Below are 24590 nucleotides of genomic sequence, written 5' to 3'. Positions count from 1 at the left end.
TCTCACCCGGTCTTTTACGACAGAAAATCACCAAATCGAAAGGTTGCGAAACGCTGTAATGAAAATAGAAACGTTTGCTTTGATGTTCCTTTGTCAAATGTATGGACAAAGTTTGTGCCAAAATGAAACCAGACCCAACATCGTGATGGTGATGAGTGATGCATTTGTGAGTATGAATTATGTTACAGTGCTTTACAGTAACTGCCTCAATAATAGCAACTTTTGTTTATTTTAGTCCTCAGCACTATGCAAGGATAGACTTATAGCTCGAGAAGTTTAAACGCCATACAGAGATGTTTATCTTTTAAAATGTAATCCTTGTTTTGACTGTGTACCTCTGTGGCGTTGGGTCTACATGCTAGTGTTCCACTTTCTGCAGGATGGGCGCTTGACCTTTGACCCTGGCAGTAAAGTTGTGCAGCTGCCATATGTAAACTACCTCAGGGAGCTTGGTACTACTTTCCTCAACGCTTACACCAACTCACCCATCTGCTGCCCCTCAAGAGCAGGTAAACTAAAGGCACTGGCAATTATTAAAGGTGGAATAATACATATATTTCAGCTGTTTAATATTTGTTTCACAGCAATGTGGAGCGGTCAGTTTGTTCACCTTACTCAGTCGTGGAACAACTACAAATGCCTTGATGCTAATGCAACAACATGGATGGATTTGCTGGAGGCAAATGGATATCTTACCAAGTCGATGGGCAAGCTGGACTACACCTCAGGGAGTCACTCTGTTAGGTAGGCAGCCACTGTCACTGTATCTCAGACAAGAAAACAGCTTCACTAACCTCGTCTCATCCCTATTCAATAATAACACATACACTCAAAGGTTAGTGACTAACCGTATTAGTAATAACCAAATCACATACTGTGTATGTGGGCAGCTATTCTTCAGAACAGTGTGAATCATTTTTTTTGGGACTTGTCCTCTTGTGTTTCTTTCCACTTCCCATTTTCTTTGTGTCGCCGGCTGCATCTTGTTTGCTATTTTGTTTTGCAACTTCTGCAGTAATCGAGTCGAGGCCTGGACACGAGATGTTCAATTCCTCCTGCGCCAAGAAGGCCGGCCTGTTACGCAACTTGTTGGGAACATGTCAACAGTAAGGATCATGAGAAAAGACTGGGAAAACACAGACAAGGCAACACAGTGGATCCACCAGAGAGCTGCGTCCTCACACCAGCCCTTCGCACTTTATCTTGGCCTCAATTTACCTCACCCCTATAAAACAGATTCCCTGGGGCCCACCGCAGGAGGATCCACCTTCCTTACCTCACCATACTGGCTGAAGAAGGCATGCTGCTTCTTTCCCCGCTTTTGAATGTTTTCTCTCCATTATTGAAGAATCACATTGTATGTTTTTATATAAATCACTATAAAGTCTCCTGTTCTTATTTTACACACATACAGGTGTCTTCTGAGCTCATCACTGTTCCTAAATGGCTGCCTATTGCTGCCATGCACCCTGTCGACTACTACTCCACCTCCACCAAAAACTGCAGCGGTGTTTTCACTGAGGACGAAGTCAAAAGCATAAGGGCCTTCTATTATGCCATGTGTGCTGAAGCAGATGCCATGCTGGGTTAGTTGACCGAAGTAATTCATCCTATGCTTTCAGGTAGTAGGTTTGACAGCTAACTTAGAGCTTAACTCATGTCTTTTAAACTCATGAAGATGGCTCGAGTTCAAACCAAACTCTGTTGCCGTGATAACTAATGAAATGGCACCAAACCTGCAAGGAGCAGTTTTTAGCGCAGTTTCACAGATCCAAACATGAACTGTAGGAAAAAAAGTACTGAGACTTTCTGTGACCGCGTTTGCAGCACAACCAACACACCACTCTAGCTATTAAACAGGTGCGTAACATAACTGGCAACAGCAGGTAGCTAGATTTTTTGTTCGTATCAGTAATACTAATATATCAAATTTGATTCTGTGCAGCCTGTTGGAACATTTGGCTACTTTACTTGAATAAATCTCAGGGAAACTTCCCTAAATAAATATACACCAAAAAGGTAGTAACTGACTTTTAAAGGCAGAATGGGATGGTAAGTATATTTATATATGGATATTAGATTCAATTATTGTCATAGTACATACATACATGAAATGTATTCTCTGCATTTGACCCATCCTTAGTATTAGGGAGCAGTGGGCAGCCCTGATCGGCGCCCGGGGAGCAATTTAGGGTTGGGTGTCTTGCTCAGGGACACTTCGACATGTGACCCATGGGGAGGCTGGGGATCGAGCCGGCGACCCTGTGGTTGCAGGACGACCACTCATCCCCATGAGCTACAGCTAATATTTTTCTCTCTGGAGTACATCTCTATCGCCACTTAATGTTTGAATAAAGTCTTTGAATTAAGTAAAAATAAAGCAGCAGCTTAATGGTTTCTCTGTCTCACCAGGCCAAGTGATTTCAGCTCTGAGAGAGACCGGCCTGCTGGACAACACTGTTGTGATCTTTACGGCTGACCACGGAGAGCTTGCCATGGAGCACCGGCAGTTCTACAAGATGTCAATGTTTGAAGGCAGCTCCCATGTTCCCCTGCTGGTCATGGGGCCTGGGCTGATGTCCGGCCTGCAGGTCAACAAGCTTGTGTCCTTGGTTGATCTCTATCCCACTGTGCTGGGTAAGGAAGTAGACCAAAACATAGGATTAAAGTGCCTATTAAAGATTTTAAATCATTAAAATGCCTGTTGAAAGGTAGAATCAAAGTGTTATACTTGTCAAGATGTGGAGGGATTTGAATTGTCTGCTATAGTGTTTGTAAAAGCAACATAATAAAAGCAGTAGATTTGGATTTTAGTATTTTAACTTGATGTAACACACTTCTGTTTTTTTTGCAGACATTGCTGGTATTCCAGCAGTAGGTATTCTTAGTGGCCACACGCTCCTTCCTCTGCTATCCAAGGCCAGTGCTTTTTCCAAGAAGCAACATCCAGACTGGGTTCTGAGTGAATATCATGGTTGTAATGTCAATGCCTCTACATACATGCTGAGAAGTGGCAGGTGGAAATACATTGCCTATGCAGATGGCCTGAGTGTCCCCCCACAGCTTTTTGGTGAGTTCCTAACTTCAGAAACTAAACTTTATTCACTCAATCCCTATACTTTCAAGAAGAAGAAAAGCAATAATAAAACACTGGCACCCTTTGATTTTTCTGTACTTTCTGTGTTTACAGACATAACACGGGACAAGGAAGAACTTCATAATGTAGCTCTCAAATTCCTAGATGTGGAGGCACATCTGGACAAGCTATTGCGTAGTATTGTAGACTATCCAAAAGTCTCTACAACTGTGCATCTCTACAATAAAAAGTCATTTGTTGCCTGGCGCCATAGTTTGGGGAGAAACTACAACCAAGTAATTGCTAACCTCAGGTGGCATGTGGATTGGCAAAAAGATTCATTAGCCAATGAGAGAGCTATTGACAACTGGCTCTCAGACTCTTTGTGATATTGTTTTTTACTTTTATAATGATGGTCACCTTTAATGTGTCTTTTTTTTTATGAGCTGGACTCTAACTTTGATTAAACGTGGATTATTACATCTTTGACTATGTGAGAGACATTGATGAATAGCTCTATGGCTATTTATAATATTTATATTTAGTAACCCTTTCAATGTACTAGGTTCACACTTTGACTCAATCTGTCTGATCATTTCGCACAAACTTCCAGAGGGACTTAAATATAACATAACCACGATGTGACTATATTCAATTGTTTCCATTGCTAAATTATTTTCTTTACTCAAATAAATTCATATTTAGTTCACTTTTGTCTCGTTTTGTTGTTTTTGTATATATCTGCACACTCAAGTGGACCAGAAGTGCAGGTCATTTTATTTTGAAAATCCAGGGACGGTGTAGTCACCTTTCTTTCACTTCCGTGTCACCCAACAGGAGCAGAGTAACTTGACGACGTAAACAGTGGGTTTTCCCAACATCTGCAATACTTGCGAGGGTAACAGCTGAACCAATTTGACAAATAACGTTAACCTGTTATGTATCAATGAAGGTTTGAAACCAGTTGTCATTATGAGGTAGTGACGTAGTTTAGAGGCTCTGAGAAGCTCACAGCTAGTGCTACTTAGCTTTATATGTAGCTATCCAACACTGCTAGCAGTTCAACCCCAGCTGGCTAATTTAAGAGTTTACTGTCAAGTCAGCTGGCAACATAACCAGCCACCCATAACGGTCAACCTGAGTTAAACATGTTATTTTGGGGTAGTGATGCCCAAATGTTTGTTTTTACATGTATCTTTGTTTCACTCAGATAATTGCAAGATGTCTAATAAAGAAGTGAAAGCGGCACTGAAAAGTGCCAGAGAGGCCATTAAAAACAAAGAGTACAAAGACGCTCTAAAACACTGCAAGGTAAATAAAGCTTCTCCGATTCACACACTTGCGTCACACGTAAAAGGAGGTTAAGCACGTGAGGTGCTGCCTGCTGTTGTGCATCTGCTCCAAGAATTGTATAAGTTAGCTGACTTTGCTCTTTTCCATGTGGGGTTTAGGCTGTTTTGAAACTTGAGAAGGACAATTATAATGCATGGGTATTCATCGGCTTGGCAGCCAGTGAACTGGAGCAACCAGACCAGGCACAGACAGCCTATAAAAAAGCTGTGGAGCTGGAGCCTGAGCAGCAGCTGGCATGGCAGGTAAGGTGGGAAGATGTAGTGGTTGATGCTAGCACCTGTACTTCTGGGCCATAGTATTAATTATGAACTGCATTTTTTTCTTTTTTCTTTTAAGGGTTTGGCAAATCTTTATGAGAAGACTGATCAGTGGGATTTTAAAGTTGAGCTACCCAACATCTACCAGAGGCTTGTTGACCTGTACGCAAGGTAACTTACAGAAAAACGTCTTCAGGATGTTTTTTAAAACTACAAAGGAAGTTGTGATGTATTTGCTTCCTCCCAAGTTAACTCTTGCAACGTGCTGTCGTTTTGACTGGTTTAACATTTATTTTTCAGTGTTATTGATTATTTTTATGTTCTCCATTATTAACAGCTCAGACAAAAATAAATGTTTTGAGATCATCAGTAAGCTGTCGGATATCTATCAGTCTGACAAAGAATATTTAAAGGTATGTCATTTAAAAGCATATTGGTTCAATTGGAAATAATACACTGCTTTTTACACATTAAATACACTTTTATGTTTCCACATAGTTGGCAAAGGTTTGGCTGCAACTCATTCAGGTGAAGGAGGAAGAGGCTGTGGACAAAAAAGAGTTACTGCAGCTATGGCAACAGATGACCCAACTCCTCTCAGATTGCCTTAATGATGAAGAGCGGGACACTGCAACTCAACAGCATGTACGATTTCTCCAAATGTTGACTTAATCTTGTGTATGAAACACTTTGTTACACATTAGAGTTCACCACCTTTGTTCTACTAGTTAGATCATATATTTATTAATGCTGCTCTTAGTGCAGATATTTCTACCGCATCAGCCTTTTGGTAACTGTTTTGTTTGTGATCATCAGTTAATCACAGCATTTGAGAAGTCCATGGTTCTCATGGATCCTGTACCAGGAGAGCAACACAAGAAGGTCTCAGCTGATTATGTCAAATGTCTTTCTAAAGTAAGTGCACCTTATCTGATGCCTATCTCACCCCAGTGTGTTTATGTAAAACAAAATAGGCCACCTTATACTTAACCCTGTACAGTCATGTCCTTAATCACATGCTCATTATGAATCCTCCCTTACTGTAGCTGCCTAAAGAAGAACCCAAAATGATAGCGGCATGTGAGTCCATGCTGTCCCTCTACCCCAACCAAAGTTATCCTCTGGAAACCCTTTGTTCTCACTACCTCAAAACAGGTAACATACTGTTATCTTGCTCATTAAATCTGAAATCCTAGAATGCAATGATTTACAGATATTCGTATTACCTTATACTGTAGTCATATTCAAGCATTGAGGGGAATCTTTGGCTCTTCCACTCAGTATCACTCTGAGTACTCGTGTTTTGTTTGAAGGTGTTCAGAATGAGGATGCAGTCAGCTGTTTCTCCCGACTCCTCGATCTGGCCCCTAACAGCGGATTAGGTCACTTGGGTCTGGGCACCAAAGCACTGCAAGAAGGGAGGTTTAAAGATGCCATTAAGGACCTTGCACAAGGTTAGTTTGTGCATCAACACAGAATAGATTCTGGACTTAATGTAAACAGCACCTAAACATTTCATACTGAGACATGCACTTTGTTACATCTTTGTATTTTAGTATGTTTTTGTTAACTACACACAATGTATCTCCTCTGTTTTATTAGGGTTGAAGAGAATGAGCTCCAGTACCGGATGGTGCAGTCTGGCTGAAGCTCAGTTTAAAATGCAGAGATACTCAGACTGTGCTATGTCATGCTCCCAAGGTTGGTTTAGTCTGCTGTATCACTATGTTATCCAGATGTAATGCTGGTGGACATTAATATGGCCAATCAGACTTCATCCATAGTTTGTTGAAAAAAAAACAACATTTGTGAATGAAATAAAGATGTTTTCCACCGTCTTCAAAGGACAGCTATATGCAGTCTCTGGAGCAGCAGGTGAACTTCTCTGTCTGGTTTCTATTAGGTCTGACAGTATGTGTGTCCGGAGACAAGGAGCTGAGGCTCAAACTGCTGAAGCTGCAGCTAGAGGCTTTAGTCAGGAGTGGGGGAGACACGGCTGCAGAACAGGCTTTGGATATATTCTCACAGGTAATTAGGGGTGTAACAAAATATAGAAAATATGATTAAAGTGAAATTATGTTTTGTGATACTGTATTGATACTCAAAAACGCTGTTGATTTTTGATTGATAGTTTACATACAAAGAGGAAGTCAGTCAATCATACATGGTGTACATGCCGTCTAGTAGAGCTAAGATGTCGGATGTTACAGGGACTGTGATAAATGCAAATGCTGATCCTTGCGTTTCTGATGGACAACATTTTTACTCCGATTTTAGGCATAACTATGTGTTATGTACAATGATTTTTTTTCCGAAAATTATATTTTAAAAACATTTCAATATATTACCTTGCTTACAGAATTGCAATATATTGCATTTCATTGTAACCCCTGAATCATGATAAGCATAGTATTGCTGGTGTCTTGCCAATACACAGCCCTACAGGTAATGTGATTGACTAATACTCTGTTCCATCAGCATGTATTGTAATTTTGAATTTTCTTTTTTGGGTATGAAGTAATTCAGCAGTTAAAAGTATTATTTTCTTATTTTGGGTTCAGTATTAACATATTTTGCAGTTGTAACCTCGGACATGCATGAGTCGCACTACATCAAAGTAAATTACTGTGTTTATTGTTTTTCTTTTTCTTTTTTAGATCCCAGATGCTGAAAAAGACCCAGTTTTAGGAGCTCTTAAAGGACGAGCATACCTTAACAAGGGACAAGTTGATGAAGCACTCAAGGTTGAAAACCTTTCACCTACTTTATTATATGATACTATAATACATTTGGGCAATTTAAAGAATTGGATCACTTGAGATAAAATGATGTCCTCTCTTTTAATATAAGAAACAGACGAAAATGAATTATTGTATTATACACAAGATATATTGATACATATTACACTAATGTGTCTTCTGTAGGTGTCATCAGAGCTGGTAGCCTCTAACCCTAATCTGGCCCATGGGTTTGTACTGAGAGGACTGGCACAAATGGCTCAGGGCAAGCAGCAGCTGGCAGAGGAGAGGTAAACACTGCTTTTTGTGTGGATGTGAGATTTTAATCTGTGGCTATGCATTCTCCTAAAGGGAAAGTTTTGAGCATTATAGGTTTATCTATAGGCATAAATGGAATATAATATAAATATCTATGTTTTCACAAGTGTATAAAGACCTGAAACTAGGAATGGTTGTGTTTAGCTTAGAATAAGCTCATCATATCTACATAGTGAGTGGATCCTCTTCACAGAGTCTGCTGTGTTGCACCGCAGTGTTTCTACAGAAGCCCAGAACTGACAAACTAAACACTGGCTTTAGCAAGAGGTTTTCTGTTGACCTGAAGGTCATCGTAGTGGGTGAGCAGAGGGGTGTTCAGTTGGTTGCAATCTGCAACCACACTGCGAGATAAATACCACCAAGTCCTGCACACTGTCCCTTTTTTTTTAAACCTAGCTAAAACCAAACAATAAACTTGTGTGGCTCAAAAAAGTGAATTCTCTCTCTATTGATCCTCTGTTGTTTAGTTTCCTGAAGGCGACTAGCCAGAGCCCAGACTGTGGAGAGTATTATTTCTTGCTGGGACGACTCTACTGGGACATGGGAGAAGAGACCCGAAAAGACAGAAGCAAAGCCCATACACATTTGCTCAAGGTTAGTACAATTATTATTTAAATTGTTTTGTTTTTGGTAGGGGAGGGGTATTTTTTATTATATATATTCATTAAAAAAAACAAATGTACTCTCTCAAATATTGATGGTTCGGGTCTGTGAAAGATTTGTGTTAAAGGGCTTGACTTGTGAAATGTCACAATATGGTTATTATTGACAGAAGTCAAGTGTAGTGCTGAATATCATCTTAGTTTGAATGTTTAATTTGTCTATTTTAGGCTGCAAAGTTAGACCCACACCTTGGTTGTGTATTCCGCTACCTTGGACATTACTACCGCCAGGTGGCAAACGATCACAGCCGCTCACGAGGATGCTATAAGAAGGCCTTTGAGATGGACAATGATGATGCTGAGTCTGGAGCTGCCTCAGTGGATCTCAGTATGGAGCAGGACGACATGGTAAGTGGATCTGTTGGCGACGAGACACACTCAGTGTTCAAATTGTCATAATGTGGGGTTGGCACTTTGTTGTGGTGTTTCCTTACAGGTGCATCTCTTTTGTCTAGACCCTACTCATGCTCCTCTTTTCCCTATCCTCCTTTTTTATTCTCCAATCCTCTTTCCCATGCAATAGGACACTGCTTTAGCAATACTTCAGTCAGTGATTGAGAAAGCCACACCAGGCTCTGCTAAATGGGCTTGGATGAGGCGGGGGCTGTACTACCTAAAGATCGGAGAGCATCAACAAGCTGTAGCTGAGTAAGAGTTTCAAATCTCAGTCAATGATTATTTGACCTAGATCTTTATCATATTCTCCATCATCATAGGTATTATTAGAATATGAGCATTGACACTTTCATTTATTTGTAAAGTCTGCAGGCAGCTCTGAGAGCAGATCCAGAGGACTGGGTGTGTTGGGAGTGTTTAGGTGAGGCCTACTTAAACCGCCGGAGTTTCACAGCCGCCCTGAAGGCCTTTGGTAAGGCCCATCAGCTTCAACCCTCCTCCATTTACAGTGTCTACCAGGCTGCTGCTATCAAACAGACCCTGGGCAAGTTCAAAGAGGCTGTTGCAGAGTACTTGCAGATCACAGTGCAGCAGGATTATGTGCCTGCCCTTAAAGGTGGGTGTTTGCATCAATGTATCCAAGACCGTATCTTTGTTTTAATGGTATGCTCTCAGTCATATATCTGATTTATGGACATTTGATCAGATTGTTATGATCTGTTCAGGTCTTGGGGAGTGCCAGCTGTCTTTGGCAAAAGGTTTAATGGAAGACTGCAGAGATAGAGGAGCCATTGACCTTATTCAGCAAGCCATACAGAACCTCTTCCGGTAATGACTAAACATTAGTTTAATCTGTAATAAATCTTACAATTACATTTCAGTATCACACACACTCTTTGTCAGAATTTTATTGATTTATCAGTTCACATTTCCTCTCTCTTCAGAGCTGTAGAGATACGTCCAGACATGTCCTGTTTGTGGAAGCTGCTGGGAGATGCTTGCACCGCAGTCGTTTCTGTGGCACCAAACAGTGCTCAAGTTTTAGTTCCAGCCCCACTAGCTGGTTTTGACCCAAACACCCAGAGCCACACACTGAACCAGGCCCAGACACTCAAAGTTGGTGAGAGGTAAGACCACAAACGAGCATAGATGTTTTCCAAGCTGCATATACCATTGCTACTCTGTCAAATGAGCCATTTATAATGACTTAATGGTCTTTTTGTTGCCCGTTGGTACAGTGTTGTCCCTGTTGGCCAAGCATAGAATCTGAACACTAAGTGCATGTTTTTGTCTGCAGGTGTTATGCTCGCGCTTTGAAGCTGATGTCTGAGGTTCCCAGCCTTTGGAATGACCTAGGACTCAACTATTATCGTCAGTCCAGTCTATCCAGCGTCACACAGGACGACCAGAACTCTCCATCGCTGCTCATGGAGAAGGCTCAGCAGGTATTTCACACAATCCTGCTGTTTTGCATTGTTTTCCTCCGAGAGGTGGTATTTTGAAGAATTTTTTTTGGTCTCTTTTCAGTGTTTAAAAAAAGCTATCATGATGGACAGTGAAAACTATAGCTACTGGAATGCCCTGGGTGTGATTTCCATGAGCAAAGGTAATAATATATTAATAAATGAATATAGTGCCACCTCCATCATATTAATATATCCCTTTGGGTGGATATATTGATTGGCTGGTCAACGTGTACTTGACCGATCAATATTTCATTGGTCAAAAATAAGTGCAGTATCAACATATGTTTGTACACTAATCTCAAAAGCTGTAATCTTGCAGACATACAGTAGCAATGATCAGGCCCTCATCTAATTATATTTGCAAATATAACTTGTTGCTTTCTTTCTGTTCAGGTCTTGAGGACTTTGCTCTGGCTCAACATTGCTTCATCAAGTCCATACAGGTTGAACCAAATGTATGTAATGCACATTTGTTCAGGTGATTAATAATATTTTCAGAAACTATTCTGATGTTCTTATGGGACGTTTTAATATTTTGTTACAGAATGTTGTTGCTTGGACCAACCTTGGTACCCTGTATTTTAAGAACGGCAATATTGAGGTTTGTGTGTGAGATACATTTATTGATATATGTTTACAGTGTTGGCTGACATTTTCTCTGTTAAAGTTTGGTCTTATTATTTTTAGCTTGCACACAAGGCCTTCAAGATTGCACAGTCGCTGGAGCCGCTCTATGTCAACTGCTGGATTGGACAGGTACAAAGACATCTTATGACAATCTTTCACTTGATCATGTCAAGGAAATGGACGCTTGGAAATACTTGTGTCCAAGCGTTAAAGGAAGAGTGTGTAGCATTTAGGGGAATCTGATGGCATAATGGAACATTTTATTAATAAGTATATTTTCTTAAGGGTATAAATCCCTAACGATAAGACTCGTGTTTTCGTTACCTTTAGAATGAGCCGTTTATCTCTCCATATGGGGCGGATCTCTTCATAGAGTTTACTATGTTGCATCACCATGTTTCAAACACTTGCTCGAGATTGGCCATTTGTATTTTCGCTTTAAGAATCGTAGTTCTCCTACACGCCTGGCACACGTGAGTTTCAGTTGGTTGCAACCTCACCTCTAGATGCTGCCAAATCCACTAAAAGTACACTTTCCTGTACTGCGAAAGCATACATATGAGACACAACATTAAGCTAAATTTCATGGTATATCTAACAAGGAGAAGAAAATGTATGTTTTATTTGTGTATTTGCAAGGTTAAGGAATATGAAAGACGTGTAAGCTGGGTGTGAGTTCTCATGATGTTTTTGATAAAATTTCAAATTAGTACAGAGAAGAAGCTATTTCTTTTATTTCTTAAGTTATATAGAAACTTCAATTAGCAATGCAAGGATTTCAAGTTCAGTGGTAGGTAAGAAATTCTACGTTCTAATATCAACTGTAATTTGATTATTGTGATTCTTGTCCTCTTGCCAGGCGCTGATAGCAGAGAAAGTGGGAAGCTATGACGCCATGGATCTTTTCAGGCACACCACTGAACTCAGCACACATGTGCGTGACCTCCCAAAACCATTGGGGTTGTTTTTGTATTCCTCACTCATTAGCTGGCATATAACAGTTTAATCTTTGTTTCAACTTTCTTTGTGACTGCTAAATGTTCAGCTATAAGCCTTTTACTACTACAAGCTAGTGATTAAGAGTAATACCATAATTAAACAATGTGTATTATGTCTTCCTCTGCTTTTGTTCCTCTCTACATCTTTATACCTCTCCTCTTTCCCCATCAGATGGAGGGAGTGAAAGGTTATGCCTACTGGGTATGTTCCACCCTGCTGGATAAGAGCAACAGAGACTCTGAACTGTACCGCTACAACATAGTCCAGATGAATGCCATCTCTGCTGCTCAGGTGGCTCTCAGCAAGTACACAGGTACAGCATATTATGTGTGTTGATGTGCATGCAGAATCCACAGATCACTTGGTTGCATTTGGGTCATATGCATTTAGAGCCTGATGTTTTGTGACATGAAGTTTCTTCTGCCTCCCTCCCAGAGAGGATCCAGTCTGACCCTGATGCCTTCATTATGCTTGGTTACCTAAATGAGCATCTGCAGCTGAAGAGGCAGGCCTTAAAGGCTTACAAAAGGTGTTTGCCTGAATTACTCTGACTGACTCTGAAGGCTCACAGTTGAGGCAGTGTACCAAGAACGAAATGAGACAAAGTATTTGTATTTAAATCACCGTTCTTACTCTTAACTCTCTTTCCTCAGAGCTGTTGAACTGCTTAAGTCCATGTCCTTGACCGAAGAGCTGGCCTTTGCTCTGGGCAGCTATGGACGTGCTTTGTGGTAACAACCAGCTTTCTTATTACCATGTACTTAAAGCATCATTTATAATACTTCTTAAATACACCAAAATCCATTCTTTGTATGACCCACTGTGTCTTTTGCAGCACCCTCGGTCAGTCAGAGGAGGCAGTGCGTGTCTATAATTCCACTCCACTGCAGGAGCTCAGTGATCTGGCTGGACTGGCACTTGCCTACTGCAGGGCAGGACTCATCCCAGAGAGCATTAACGGTGAGGACTGGGAGACACACTTAAGTCAGATGTTATATACGTGTTTACATGCCAGAGTGAATGTGACTAAATTATTTTGTGTATGTTGTAGCCTATGAACTTGCCTTGGCTGTGGCTTCCACTGAGAAGGAGAAGGCTTACATCTTGACGGCTCTGGCTCTGCTTCAGCACCGGCAGGGTAACCTAGACTCAGCCAAGACTCTGCTGTTTAAATGGTGAGTCCACATTGTTGGATGGACCATACCAGTGGTTCTGTGATGATAGTACTTGTAAAAGCTAAAAGTATGTTTCTCTCTGCTTTCTGCCCCAACAGCTCAATGTTAAAGGAGCCAATCGCAGAGTCCCTGCTGTGTTTATGTGCCCTGGGGTTGGTCCACGGTGACGCTACACTAGCTGCTGCTGCCCTGACTGAGTTGCTAAAGCAAGGTTCAGCCTCTGTGAATGTTATAGAGCAGAGATGTCTCCTCACCTGCACCTTGCTCGCCCTGCAGGGCAACTACAGCGCAGTGCAAAGAGAGGCTTCTAGAGCTGTACACAGGTAAAATAAACAGCTTGTTTAAATTGTTTAGTGTACCCTACTTCAGTGCTGTGCTCTACAATGCCCTAATTTTACTTTTAAAAAGACCAATTGATCAGTCTGATCAAACTGTACTTTTGACACTGAAGGATATATTTAGGGAGCCTTTTGCACCTTGTTCTACATACATTTATTTTGTGGAGGATTGCACAAAGTGTTTTTTATTGCATGTATCACTACATTTACTATTTTGAGTTTGGGGTCAGTTCTGGATTGAAATATCAGGAATCTTAAAATAATTATGTGGTTGAAGAATTAACTGAGTGTATTCTATTGAAATCTCAATGACAGCTGGCACACCTATCTAACTTACCTACTGATACGTACCTTGAAGAATTATCAACAGGTAGAACACTACCCCCAGACAGGGAAACAATATATCAATATCATCATGTCTGTCTTCTTTACAGCAATCCTGGAAACCCATCTCTATGGGCCCTGCTGTCCAGGCTGGTACCACAATACTACCCCAAGAAGGCTAATGTAAGGCTGCATATATATAGAAACATTACACATATCCAAAGCACAAATAGGAAATCTATTTTACTAATTTAATTGAGCAGCCTCATCAACATTTTGCCGTAGTGCTGCTGCTGGACGTTTAAAGTGGAAAGGTTCATGGTTTTGTCTGCTGTGTATTCCAGGGCGGCGCGATGGCTGGTCATATTGCCTGTCTCTCCAGTATGACCCAAGGAAAGGTGAGAGTGACTGTATATTTATGCCTTAAAATGGCTAAAATTCTCTGTCAGTTTGAACTATGCATTGTATAGTACAGTGGTTCCCAAACTTTTTCTGTCAAGAACCCCGCGCAACCCGACCCCAAATTTTTTTGGTTTTTAATGAATTGCATTATAATGCATGAACTTTATCGGATTTGCGCTTTAGACCAGTCACAAATCTGTCCATCTTTGTACATACTTCCTTCTCTTATCTTTATCTTTCTCTGTCGCTCCGTATCTTTCTCGCTCTGTGTCGCTGTGTGTCTCTCTCGTTCGCGCTCCCTCACTCTCTCTCTCCCTCGCTCGTTCGCGCTCTCTCGCTCGGGCGCGCGCTCGCTCTCGCTGGTTTTGCCACAGTCGGTCTGTGACATGAGCCGCTCTGGTGGCGTGGTTGGAACACAGTGCATGTCACGTCGGTTATTTTATATTGTTTTACCGGTGTATGTGTGCGTCTGTGTGTGTGGGTTGGTGATGAAGCCGCGACCCCCCTGTAGTACCACCGCGCCCCCCCTAGGGGTTGCGACCCCCACTTTGGGAACCACTGGTATAGTATATAGTGTTACATCTATTTTACACTGTGGTTAAGTCAGCATCCAAACTAGGGCTCTAGGGCTGCCCCCTCTTAGACTGTTAGTTGTATAATCACTCTTTTTGATCTTAGTTGACTTCTTAAATCGATTAGTCGTTTGATAGGATTTTTTCATGCCAATTAAGAAATGTATAAACACATATTTGGTAAACATAAGATTGTGCTTTTGATTATTTGTGGTTTTACAGATCTGTCCATTAAATCACCTACTCAATTACTCGACAAAATCATGAGTAATCATATGCTGAAGTTGGTATAGTTGCCCGTGCTTGTATATGAAATTGATCTGTTGTAACTTTTGTCTCCTGCAGAGGGCGTTGTTGTACAGTGGAGTGAACCAGCTGGCTAGTGGGAGACACTCTGGAGAGGACGGTCACAGAAATGCACTGAAGACTATGCAGAGAGCTGTGCTGCTCTGTCCAGGTACACACACACACACACACAAACACACACATACGAAGGCCTTAAAAACTACCTCACAAACAACCACACTTATCATTGGAAATTGAAGAAAATTGATGTCTTGAAGAAGTGGGACAAAAGTCAGTATTAGGAAATACATTTGTCTAAATGATCTTATTCATATTAATTCTAGTGAACTACTGTGTATATTAAACTACTGTGAGAACTGTCTTTTAGACAATTGTGTCTTTTAGACAATGATGTTGCTATATACATTAAATTCATGTTAACGGCTTTAGGGAACAGAAAATCAGCATGTTGATCGCTATTCTCTAAATGTAAAGCTACCTTACACCTACCAAATCAATAGAGTGATCTGAGTCTCTACTTTTCTCTCTACTTTCAGATGATCCAGCAACATGGGCAGGATTAATGGCCGCCTGTCACACAGAAAATACTTCCTGTTATCTTTCAGGTTCTGCTCCTAGCAGACGAGGACTGGAGCAAACACTCATGTCAGTGGTTTCTGAGAAAGGTGTGTGCGTTGGTGTGTGTGCGTGCACGTGTGTGTGTGTGTGTGCTTGCGCATGTTTGTGTATAACAGACACTTTTCTGTATCCTAGTGCATAACGTGGAGGAGATAGAGCGCCCCCTAGCCCAGGCTCTAGAAGGCTGGGTACTAAAACAGGCAGTGACTGGTCTCATGTTGTGGGGACAGCTGGAGCAGGCTGAAGCCCTCTGCTCACAGGTGGGATTCAAACACACGTTCATACACAACTTCAATATCGTTATCTGATTTATTTCAATATAGAAAAAGTTAGACTTGCTTCAGACATAAATTATTAACGCAGGTGACATATTACAAGTTATATGTGGGCCTCCTCTTTCCACTGCTGGGTTCTTCATGCTCTGCCTGCTTTGTCCAGGTGCTGAATGTTTCTCCAGAACACCCGGCAGTGATGCTGTCACTGAGACAGGTGCAGTGTCAGCGCCTCTTACTGGCCGGGGGTGGTACTGTGCTCCCAGACTCTGTGCTGGAGCAACTCCACAACACCGTGATGCTGAACCCCAAAAACCTTGGGGCGTGGCATGTGAGTGGACACTCAAATCATTTCAATACCATACCAGTATTTGATTACAGTAACTTAGTGACAAGCTTTTAGTCATTTCAAGCATTAGTTGTTTAATAGTACAACATTTTAAACAGCGCTAAACAGACACTAAACTCTTAAAAGGCTTGAAAATATTGATGGTTCTAGTCTTTCGGTGGTTACTAGTTCAAGTGTTGAGGTCAGTGAAATGATGATATCTTTTTTTCTCCTCACCACAAACTGTCTTGCTTCCATTGGCCGAATGAAGACCATTTATGTGTCTTATTTAAGACCTCGTATTGCTGCACTTATCATCAAAAGCTGCTACCAGCATGGGGGAAGCAGCCAGGGTCATTCTGTAGAAGTGTGAACATATTGGCAGATAGCAGCATAAATGTGGTGTTCAAATGTGTAGCTATATCACAATGTCATAGTCTGTTCTGTACAAACATAGAGCATCAATATGTAGTCAAGCATTTTAGGAACTGATTGCAAATAAATTGTCCATGATATTTCTCTTAGTCCTTATATTTGTGGATGAAAAAGAATATTTAGCTTCAAAGTTATTATAAGAATATTGTAATTGTATCATATTACTAGCTGACCATACTAGCATGTTTTTACCCATAGTTTTATATTTGCTTCATCTTCATGCTGCAGAGTATTAATTTTCAGAGATTATCAGATGTATACTCTTAAGTTATTTAAGTTCATTTTTACCTCTTTCTTTTTTCGTCTCTTCTTCTAATCTCTCTTCAAATCTTTATCTCACATTGCCTCAAACAATCTCTTCCTTCACCTCTCATATTTCCTCTGCCACTCATCCTGCTCTAAATCTCTCATTCTCACCTCTGCTCCCACTCATTCTTGATTTCCAATCGCCACCCTATTCTCCTGCTCCCAGTGGCTGGCTGAGGTGTTTCGTAGCCAGGGCCTGCTGGTTCAGGCAGTCATGGCTTACAGGCAGAGTCTGCAGCTAGCCTCACAGCTCGGCCTGCACAGCAGCCAGGTTGCCAGCCTGCTTCGACTAGCGCTGCTAGCTCTAGGAAACTTTATGGTGAGTTCCTGTATAAGCTGTAACATGACTCTAGATCCGGAATATTCTTAGTTTTAAGGTGAGAGGTACTGCTGATACAGCACAACTATCTGAGACATTGACATCTCCTGTCAGTGGGCGGAAACAAGGTTGGGGAAATGAAAGATGGGTGAATGTCCTGCAGAATCATAGAATCAGCAGCCAGGGCCAAGTGGAAATACAAACAAGACCATACGCTTCCTTTGTGATTTATCTCAGGAGATGTGGAGAAGGACAGCAACTCCCAATACAATTCTTTTTTTTAATTGACATTTTCATAACTAACACAGTAGGCCATATTGTTATGTGTTTAACCATATTGTTAGCAACAATATGGTTATACACATTACAAGTTTAGTACATGAATAATGCTTCTCATTACTACTTTTATTCTTAACCTTGTGTGGTCTGACTTCTCAGGCGGGTGTTCCAGGAAATGAATGGGCGGACATGATACTAGAAGCCACCACTGAAGTCTTGAAGCTGGGTTCATCTCCTATGGCCCTCCTCTTCCAGGCCCTGCTCCACTATGTGACCAAGATGGGTGCCAGGTCAGTGATTCTCACTGTGTTCTGTTTCAACTGCATCAGCTAGTATTCACATGCATGTTTCAAGTGTGTTGTCCTGCGTATATATGACAATGATTTCATCCCATTGGCTTGTAAGTGAAATATATCATTTAAAGTCATTAAATACATCAAAACATACCTGAAACCTCAGATGTATGCCCCATCTGCCTTTTCAAGATGTTGGTACTTTTGAAAATGCAGAGCAATTTACAAAGCAACATGTTCTTGCCCTGACACAATAGCCGTCTGTCAGTACCTCACAGGCCGGCCAGGAGGCTTCATTAGAATGTTACATTCATCAGAGAGCTGAGGAGAACAACTGTGCCAATCATGAACTGGATCATTTCTTTGAGAGATGCTGCACAAACTCCCCTGTGCCAAGCATAATTGCCATATTAAAGGCCCTTTCATACCAGAGGCATGTTTAATTGTATCATACTGTATATTAAACAGAGAAAATGGTTATAGATTCAGACGGGTTTTTGAATCCAGACCAGCAGAAGGACATGGGTGCCAACTCATTTCAGCAAGACAATAAACCAGAGCAGCAGCCCTCCCATTCGCTTTTAAGAGCAAATTAGCACAAGTGTCATTTACAGCAACACATGCAGCACAATTAGCAATATATGTTTCCTGCTCATTTAATTCACACATTCCACTTCTAAATGTTGGGTCGGCGTGTATGAGACATCCAGAGAATGAAATTTAAGTGATTTTTGTTCACAAGTAACAAGGCTCATGTTATACCATTGCCCATTTCTGCCTGTGCTTTCTGCAGGGAAACAAGACGTTTGTTGGAGAGGCTGGCTTACGCTCAAGACTTCCCAGTGACAGTGGTGCAAGTGTCCAGCTGGTACCTCCTCAGACACCTGCATGCGAAAAACGACCAGGATCTAATGAATGTGAGCACACAGCTGCCTCGTAGCTACACTGGCACCAAAACAAATCCCTTTTGTGGAAATATTTATGAATTTGAAATGCCTTTTTCCCAACATGACTGAAACTAATCTGCCTCATTCTAAAGTCATACCTTTTTTTTTTTTTTACTTTCAACACAGCTGTGATAGTGACCATATTTTCGTCTTTTGCAGGTCCTTTTGCAGAATGCCAAAATGAAGGGAGATAAAAGACTGCTGGAGTTTCATTCACTCCTTGCCTCTTCAACCTGAGTTTTGAAAGTCTACAAATGCATCACTATGAAGTCCTGCATCTTAACAATGTTATTTTGGACTGAAATAATTACATTTCTGTGTCTCTTAACCACATAAGAAATCATATCAAACTCGACAACTTTGGTCTCATATCTTGATATTTATTAAGGTTAGATCATTATTTGGTTTTACATTATACAGGTTAAAGGAAGTTAAATCAATTTAGCGAATCAAAATCATTCACATTTGTCAAATGAAATTCAAATAAAGTGTCCAATGTCCACATTCAGGCTGAAATAAAGACATCTTGAGCAATACACAAATATTGTTTCATTTTGATTGCACCAATTACAGTGAATTATTGATAGTTCATTTGTGAAAAGGATAATAAAGTAACAGAAGGACAAGTAGAACATGTGATATTTTTTTCAAAAGTATGATTACACCCTGAGTTGTGAAGTTTTACTCTTTGATCAGCTTTCATTTTCAATCCATTCCTCCTCCACCTCTTTAGAAGGCCATACAGGCGTGGATCCTTATTCTGTTTCTCAACAGCACTGCTTTTCAGGCCCTTACTCCATTCTCAGATGCTAACATGGCAGACATGCTTGGTCATGAGAGTACAGATGTTTTCCCCACAGCCCCAACACGGTTGCTTGATGTGTGGAGAACCCTGCCGTGTCTTCCTTCTGCACAGTGAACACACATCCACAGCACCACCAAGATGTGATGTTGCACCCCCATCTCCTCTGCCAGGATTTCTTAGAGCATTAGCTACAAGCTGCTGAAGCTCGGTCAGTATGGTGTTTGGTGCCTTCGCAATGCCCACCACCTTCACTTTTGTGGGATCAAACACACAATCCTCCTCTAGGCCACTGGGCACGGCTTTCATGCCACAGTTGGGGGGCACCCAGGCAGTGTCATAGCCCTGTGTGCTCCAGGTGTACTGCATGGGATGGTTGTCCTTGTCAATGCGCTTGACACGACCAACACGCACACGCAACTCAAAGACCACGCGGTCTGAAGGGTCCCTTTGCAATGGATAACGTTCCGCTTTTTTCTTATCACGACTGACATACACTCCCTTTCCCAACATGCCACCTGGTGACTGCTGAAAGCCATTGGCAATGATGAGCCGTGCATTGGCAACGCAGGTCCCATGGTACATAGTGTAGACGCCACTGTCTTTGGGCTCCTGAGACGCCCCCAGCTCCACCCGAGGAGAGGCGTCATCATAGGTCACCTCCCAGCCAAAGAATGGCAGTGACATCTTGATTGATCAAGGGATGATGTTCCTGTGAGGAATTCATACAGAAATATCATCACGTTATAACAGATCTAAGAGTGATTGGGGTTCTCTTTTCATAACCAGTATTTAAAAACTTAAGGGATGTAGCTTTAATTTTTTTAGGGGACATTGCAACGTTAATGTGTGATGGGTGGACAGTGCTGCACTAAATTATGTGACCCATCACATTCTTTGCACAATTTTGCGACATTTCTGCGATAAACATTCCATTCTATAATATTCACCGAGCCATTCCATTCTATATTATCCGAACCATTCCATTCCATTCTATAATATTATCCGAATCATTCAATTCTATAATATTAACCGAACCATTCCATTATCCGAACCGCTAATGCTATTTAGGTCGCGGGGCGCTGGAGCCGGTCCCAGCTGACATTGGGCGAAGGCAGCTCCACCCCGGACATGCCGCCTATAGCAGGGCACGTATATATTTTGAAAGCAGCTGTTACCGAAAATTACCTCCATCATTAGACACAGGGTCACACTTTTGGATAGCTGTGACAGCAGAAATTGTAGTATCTATAAATTGGTCCAATACTAACGGCACCTGTCAGACGACTTTCATGTTTGATACTCTATCGTCACAGGTACCAACATTCGTTACCTTATCTAAATACTATAGGATGCCATTTTCTTAACCTAGTACGAGTTAACTCTTTACGTTATGTAGGCTATTGCTAATTCTAATAAAACGTTTTTCTATACTAATATGGTTTAAGGCTTAATAAGGCCAACTATTAACTGTTAACTTTACCTAAACGAATATCAGTTTATTTGCAGAAATCCCACCAAATTCTTATTTAGCTAATTTGCGTATTTACGTTATTATGTAGCGAGACATTTTCAACATATATGTTAAAATTTTTAAGCATGTCGTAAACCGACGGACGTTGACTGACTTCTGAATTAACATTTTAATAGTATTAGAGTTTAAAGTATCGTACTGTACATGTTCAACGTTAACGTCAAATCATGTCATTATGAGTTATAATGTCGTTGAAGCTTTAATTTACCGTCAGCGACGAGTCGTCTTTTCTGTATGGCTTCAATAACTTTCACTTTCTATTCTGTACATGATTAACACGCCCCCTTATCTGCATTGTATTGGAAAAATAGAGCGCGATGCCCATTGGCCGGTTAGCTCAGTTGGTTAGAGCGTGGTGCTAATAACGCCAAGGTCGCGGGTTCGACCCCCGTACTGGCCATGGTATTTAGCTTTTTTTGAGTTCACATGAATTTCACTTCAATATTTGGTCATGGTGATGGGGAACAAGGCCAAGTGAAAACCCTAATGTGTGTGCTGTGAGAAGCTGTTCTCCTTTGGCCTTCTTAGAGTAGTTGTGTCCAAACAAGGCCTTTACATTGTGTAACTCCTATCGCTTAGCACTTGGAAATTAAATCACACACACGTTTGTGCCATGTAAAGTGTAAAACAGTCTATTTTAGTTTCAGCCTGAAAAAAAAGTTAGACTTCATACTGCACCTTCATGTCTGTCATGATTAAGAAACTAAATACAGTCCCACTTGTTACTAACTGCTTTCACCACAGCTTTGATTTACAATATATTCTCTCATCTGTATTGCATGTTCATTTAAGATTTATAAAAATGCATGTTTCATTCCTTTCAACTGTTTACTAGTCTTGCATATAGTGTTTTGTAACAGCAAAAGTATGTAATTGTGAAACTAGGACTTCATCTGAAAGACTATTCACTAAATATGGAATCATATTACCAAACACAAATACATCATGGGTCTGATAATAGCAATGACATTTATTGGCTTTAGTTCTGTCACTTCAGTTACATATTTCAAAATTGAAATAACGAATGTCCATTGTCAGACAGTGAAAACATTTTTTTTTGCATCGCACGTGACCATAATGCATGCTGATCAGAGTATATAAAGACTGTGTAGTATAAATAAGAGCTTTGGCTCACTAAAAAGATTATTGTAGATAATTGACAAAGGTCCCCAAAACATCTCCAGTAGCATTAAACATGTTGCACCTCTTACAGCTATTGTTTTACGTAAGGAAACCAAAATATGATAACGTCCTGAATTTAGAATTGTCTTTCTAATCTACATCATTGTGCCTCACCCACGTCAGGGTTTGGCCGGACAGACATGCTTGGCCATAAGAATGCAGATGTTTTGCCCACACTGCCAGCACTGTTGCTTGATGTGTGGAGAACCCTGCTGTGTCTTTCTCTTACAAATCGAACACACATGTGCAGCACCATCGTCCCCTCGTCCCGGTTTTCTGGATCTTTTTGAAAGAAGCTGTTGAAGTTCTTTCTGTACGGTGGGGTTTGGTGCATTTGCAATGCCCACCACCTTTACTCTCTTGGGGTCAAACACACAATCCTCCTCTAGGCCACTGCGCACAGCCTTGAGGCCACATTTAGGGGGCACCCAGGCAGTGTCGTAGCCATTTGTGTGCCAGGTGTACTGCATGGGATGGTTGTCCTGGTCAATACGCTTGACACGGCCAACACGCACACTCAACTCAAAGATCACGCGGTCTGTGTGGGTACTGTTCAATGGATAATTAGCAGCCTTTTTCTTTTCACGACTGACATATACGCCCTTTCCCAGCATGCCAACTGAAGACTGTTTAAAACCATTGGCAAGGATGAGCCTTGCACTGGCAATATTGGTCCCATGGTACATGGTGTATATGCCCTGGTTTTGTGGTTTCTGGGATGCATCCAGCTCCACACCTGGAAACGAAGCACCATCGTCAACCACCTCCCAGCCAGAGAACTGCACTGACATCCTGCTTAGAAAATGTGGCTGATAAAGGATGTTGTCCAAGTCCCAAAAGGTTCTAGAGTTTGGAGAGAAACAAATACAGAAATGTGGCGTCATGTTGGGACATAATTAAGAGCAACGAATCACCATGTAACTTTTACTTAACAGAGACAAGTAAAGCCGCTGTACATTAACACAAAAAACATTAATCATCACCAAATTTTATTTAACACCTTTTTAAGATGTATACAAGGTATCAGACTGGTGGTTTACATGAATAACTGCTGTGAATACACAAATAATTCATTGAGAGGTCGTTAAACCTAAGATCATCATTACGGAATTATTTTTATATTTTAATTGACATAGTCATTTTTGGAGCCATCAAATAGCCCCAATGTTGCACTGAATAACATGTTCCTTCATTACAATAAACACAGGCTCTGTAATAGTAGACGTTGTTTCATATTGCAGGTTCTAAAAGCACTTAATCTGCTGGATACATCTGTTTTCTGAATTTAAGCATTCAGAAAAATGCCTTTTGAAAAAAAATATGATGTTTAAAAAGGGTCAGATTTGACCCGAACACAGCTGGAGGGTTAAGTTGTCTTCATGCCTATTCATGTTTTATTTAAAGCATTTATTTAAAGCACTTGTTGAGAGGTGCTTTGCAAATGAACTTGCCTTGCCTTCAATATTTTCTTTGCTTTAAACTTATAGGCTACGGATTTGAGTGACATTTTTGTCTGTTCATCTTGTACATTGATGCGTTGTTGTCTATTGATGCTTTTGTTGCTAACTTGAATATTGTAGCCTTGCTAGTTTCAGTGCACTCTTATTCGGTTACTGTTCCTTTTTTTCACAAGATCCATTTCACTTTATTTCAACGTTATGGTTCTCCTGGTGAGGCCCAACCCCAGTGCACTGGCTTACATGTCATAACTTACATAATCATACAGTTGCGTGTGTGTCCGAAAAGTACATATCAATAAAATAAAACACAGGATGATTATACACCAGCCTAAACGCTATGAGTCTATCTTACACGTTATCATGACTGTGGCTATTTCATTTACATTCTTTTTTTTATAAAACAAGACAAATAGAGCGCATTTAAACGGAAAAACATTGAGACCTCACCGTCAGTGAGCCGTCGCTTTCTCTGTCAGCTCAGTAAGTTTTACTTTCTGTTCCGTAAGTTTCATTTACCAAGATGATCCCCCTACTGGCCAAACTTCACTTTTCACATCTACGCTGTCGTAGACTATTGTATATACAGGACGTGTCACTAAATAACTGAATTGATAAACACGGCAATAAAGATTGATAATGACAGAAAATAATTGCGGGAGTAATGCATGTTATTGTACATACGCATTTATTCAGAAAGCATGCATGAAAAAGGCCTTCTTTAAAAAACAAGACAAACGAGGATGTTGAAAAATATCCTCTTTTCTTAAAAAAAAATGCACTTTCTAAAAATTGGTGGGTTCAAAAGT

General features: G+C 40.9%; 3 protein-coding genes across 3 annotated transcripts; 2 read left to right on the top strand and 1 right to left on the bottom strand.

Annotated features, from left to right (window-relative positions):
- The first annotated feature begins 31 nt into the window (after positions 1–31).
- arsk (arylsulfatase family, member K) lies at positions 32–3759 on the top strand. The gene is made up of 8 exons (XM_079222071.1): positions 32–166; positions 380–509; positions 585–744; positions 1016–1298; positions 1415–1586; positions 2413–2637; positions 2855–3070; positions 3191–3759. The coding sequence occupies exons 1-8, from the start codon at positions 59–61 to the stop codon at positions 3463–3465; spliced, it is 1569 nt and encodes a 522-aa protein (XP_079078197.1). The 5' UTR covers positions 32–58; the 3' UTR covers positions 3466–3759.
- A 197-nt stretch (positions 3760–3956) lies between these two features.
- skic3 (SKI3 subunit of superkiller complex) lies at positions 3957–19107 on the top strand. The gene is made up of 41 exons (XM_079222163.1): positions 3957–3974; positions 4287–4387; positions 4528–4671; positions 4766–4857; positions 5024–5099; positions 5185–5331; positions 5503–5601; positions 5733–5841; positions 6000–6140; positions 6289–6387; positions 6590–6714; positions 7344–7430; positions 7611–7714; positions 8210–8336; positions 8573–8752; positions 8928–9052; positions 9166–9416; positions 9526–9628; positions 9745–9927; positions 10098–10245; positions 10328–10406; positions 10660–10721; positions 10811–10867; positions 10954–11022; positions 11753–11827; positions 12064–12205; positions 12328–12421; positions 12546–12623; positions 12728–12852; positions 12944–13067; positions 13166–13390; positions 13840–13912; positions 14074–14127; positions 15049–15160; positions 15546–15674; positions 15763–15887; positions 16066–16230; positions 17135–17287; positions 17726–17856; positions 18653–18776; positions 18966–19107. The coding sequence occupies exons 2-41, from the start codon at positions 4298–4300 to the stop codon at positions 19041–19043; spliced, it is 4704 nt and encodes a 1567-aa protein (XP_079078289.1). The 5' UTR covers positions 3957–3974; positions 4287–4297; the 3' UTR covers positions 19044–19107.
- Positions 19108–19549: 442 nt separating this feature from the next.
- Positions 19550–23115, bottom strand: LOC306740653 (uncharacterized protein; the record flags this gene model as incomplete). Its single annotated transcript, XM_079222882.1, has 2 exons — positions 19550–20295; positions 22447–23115. The coding sequence occupies 2 exons, from the start codon at positions 23113–23115 to the stop codon at positions 19609–19611; spliced, it is 1356 nt and encodes a 451-aa protein (XP_079079008.1). The 3' UTR covers positions 19550–19608.
- Positions 23116–24590: the final 1475 nt, after the last annotated feature.

The sequence above is a fragment of the Taurulus bubalis genome, assembly GCF_910589615.1.
Source record: "Taurulus bubalis genome assembly, chromosome: 8".
Lineage (NCBI taxonomy): Eukaryota > Metazoa > Chordata > Actinopteri > Perciformes > Cottidae > Taurulus > Taurulus bubalis.
This window is presented reverse-complemented; position numbering and strand designations above follow the sequence as displayed.

Coding starts and splice junctions, on each gene's coding strand:
- arsk (XM_079222071.1), top strand. CDS start 59: ATGAAAATAGAAACGTTTGCTTTGATGTTCCTTTGTCAAATGTATGGA. Junction 1,587..2,412: donor TGAAGCAGATGCCATGCTGG/GTTAGTTGACCG, acceptor CTGTCTCACCAG/GCCAAGTGATTTCAGCTCTG. Junction 3,071..3,190: donor TGTCCCCCCACAGCTTTTTG/GTGAGTTCCTAA, acceptor CTGTGTTTACAG/ACATAACACGGGACAAGGAA.
- skic3 (XM_079222163.1), top strand. CDS start 4,298: ATGTCTAATAAAGAAGTGAAAGCGGCACTGAAAAGTGCCAGAGAGGCC. Junction 8,753..8,927: donor GTATGGAGCAGGACGACATG/GTAAGTGGATCT, acceptor CCCATGCAATAG/GACACTGCTTTAGCAATACT. Junction 12,206..12,327: donor GGCTCTCAGCAAGTACACAG/GTACAGCATATT, acceptor CCTCCCTCCCAG/AGAGGATCCAGTCTGACCCT.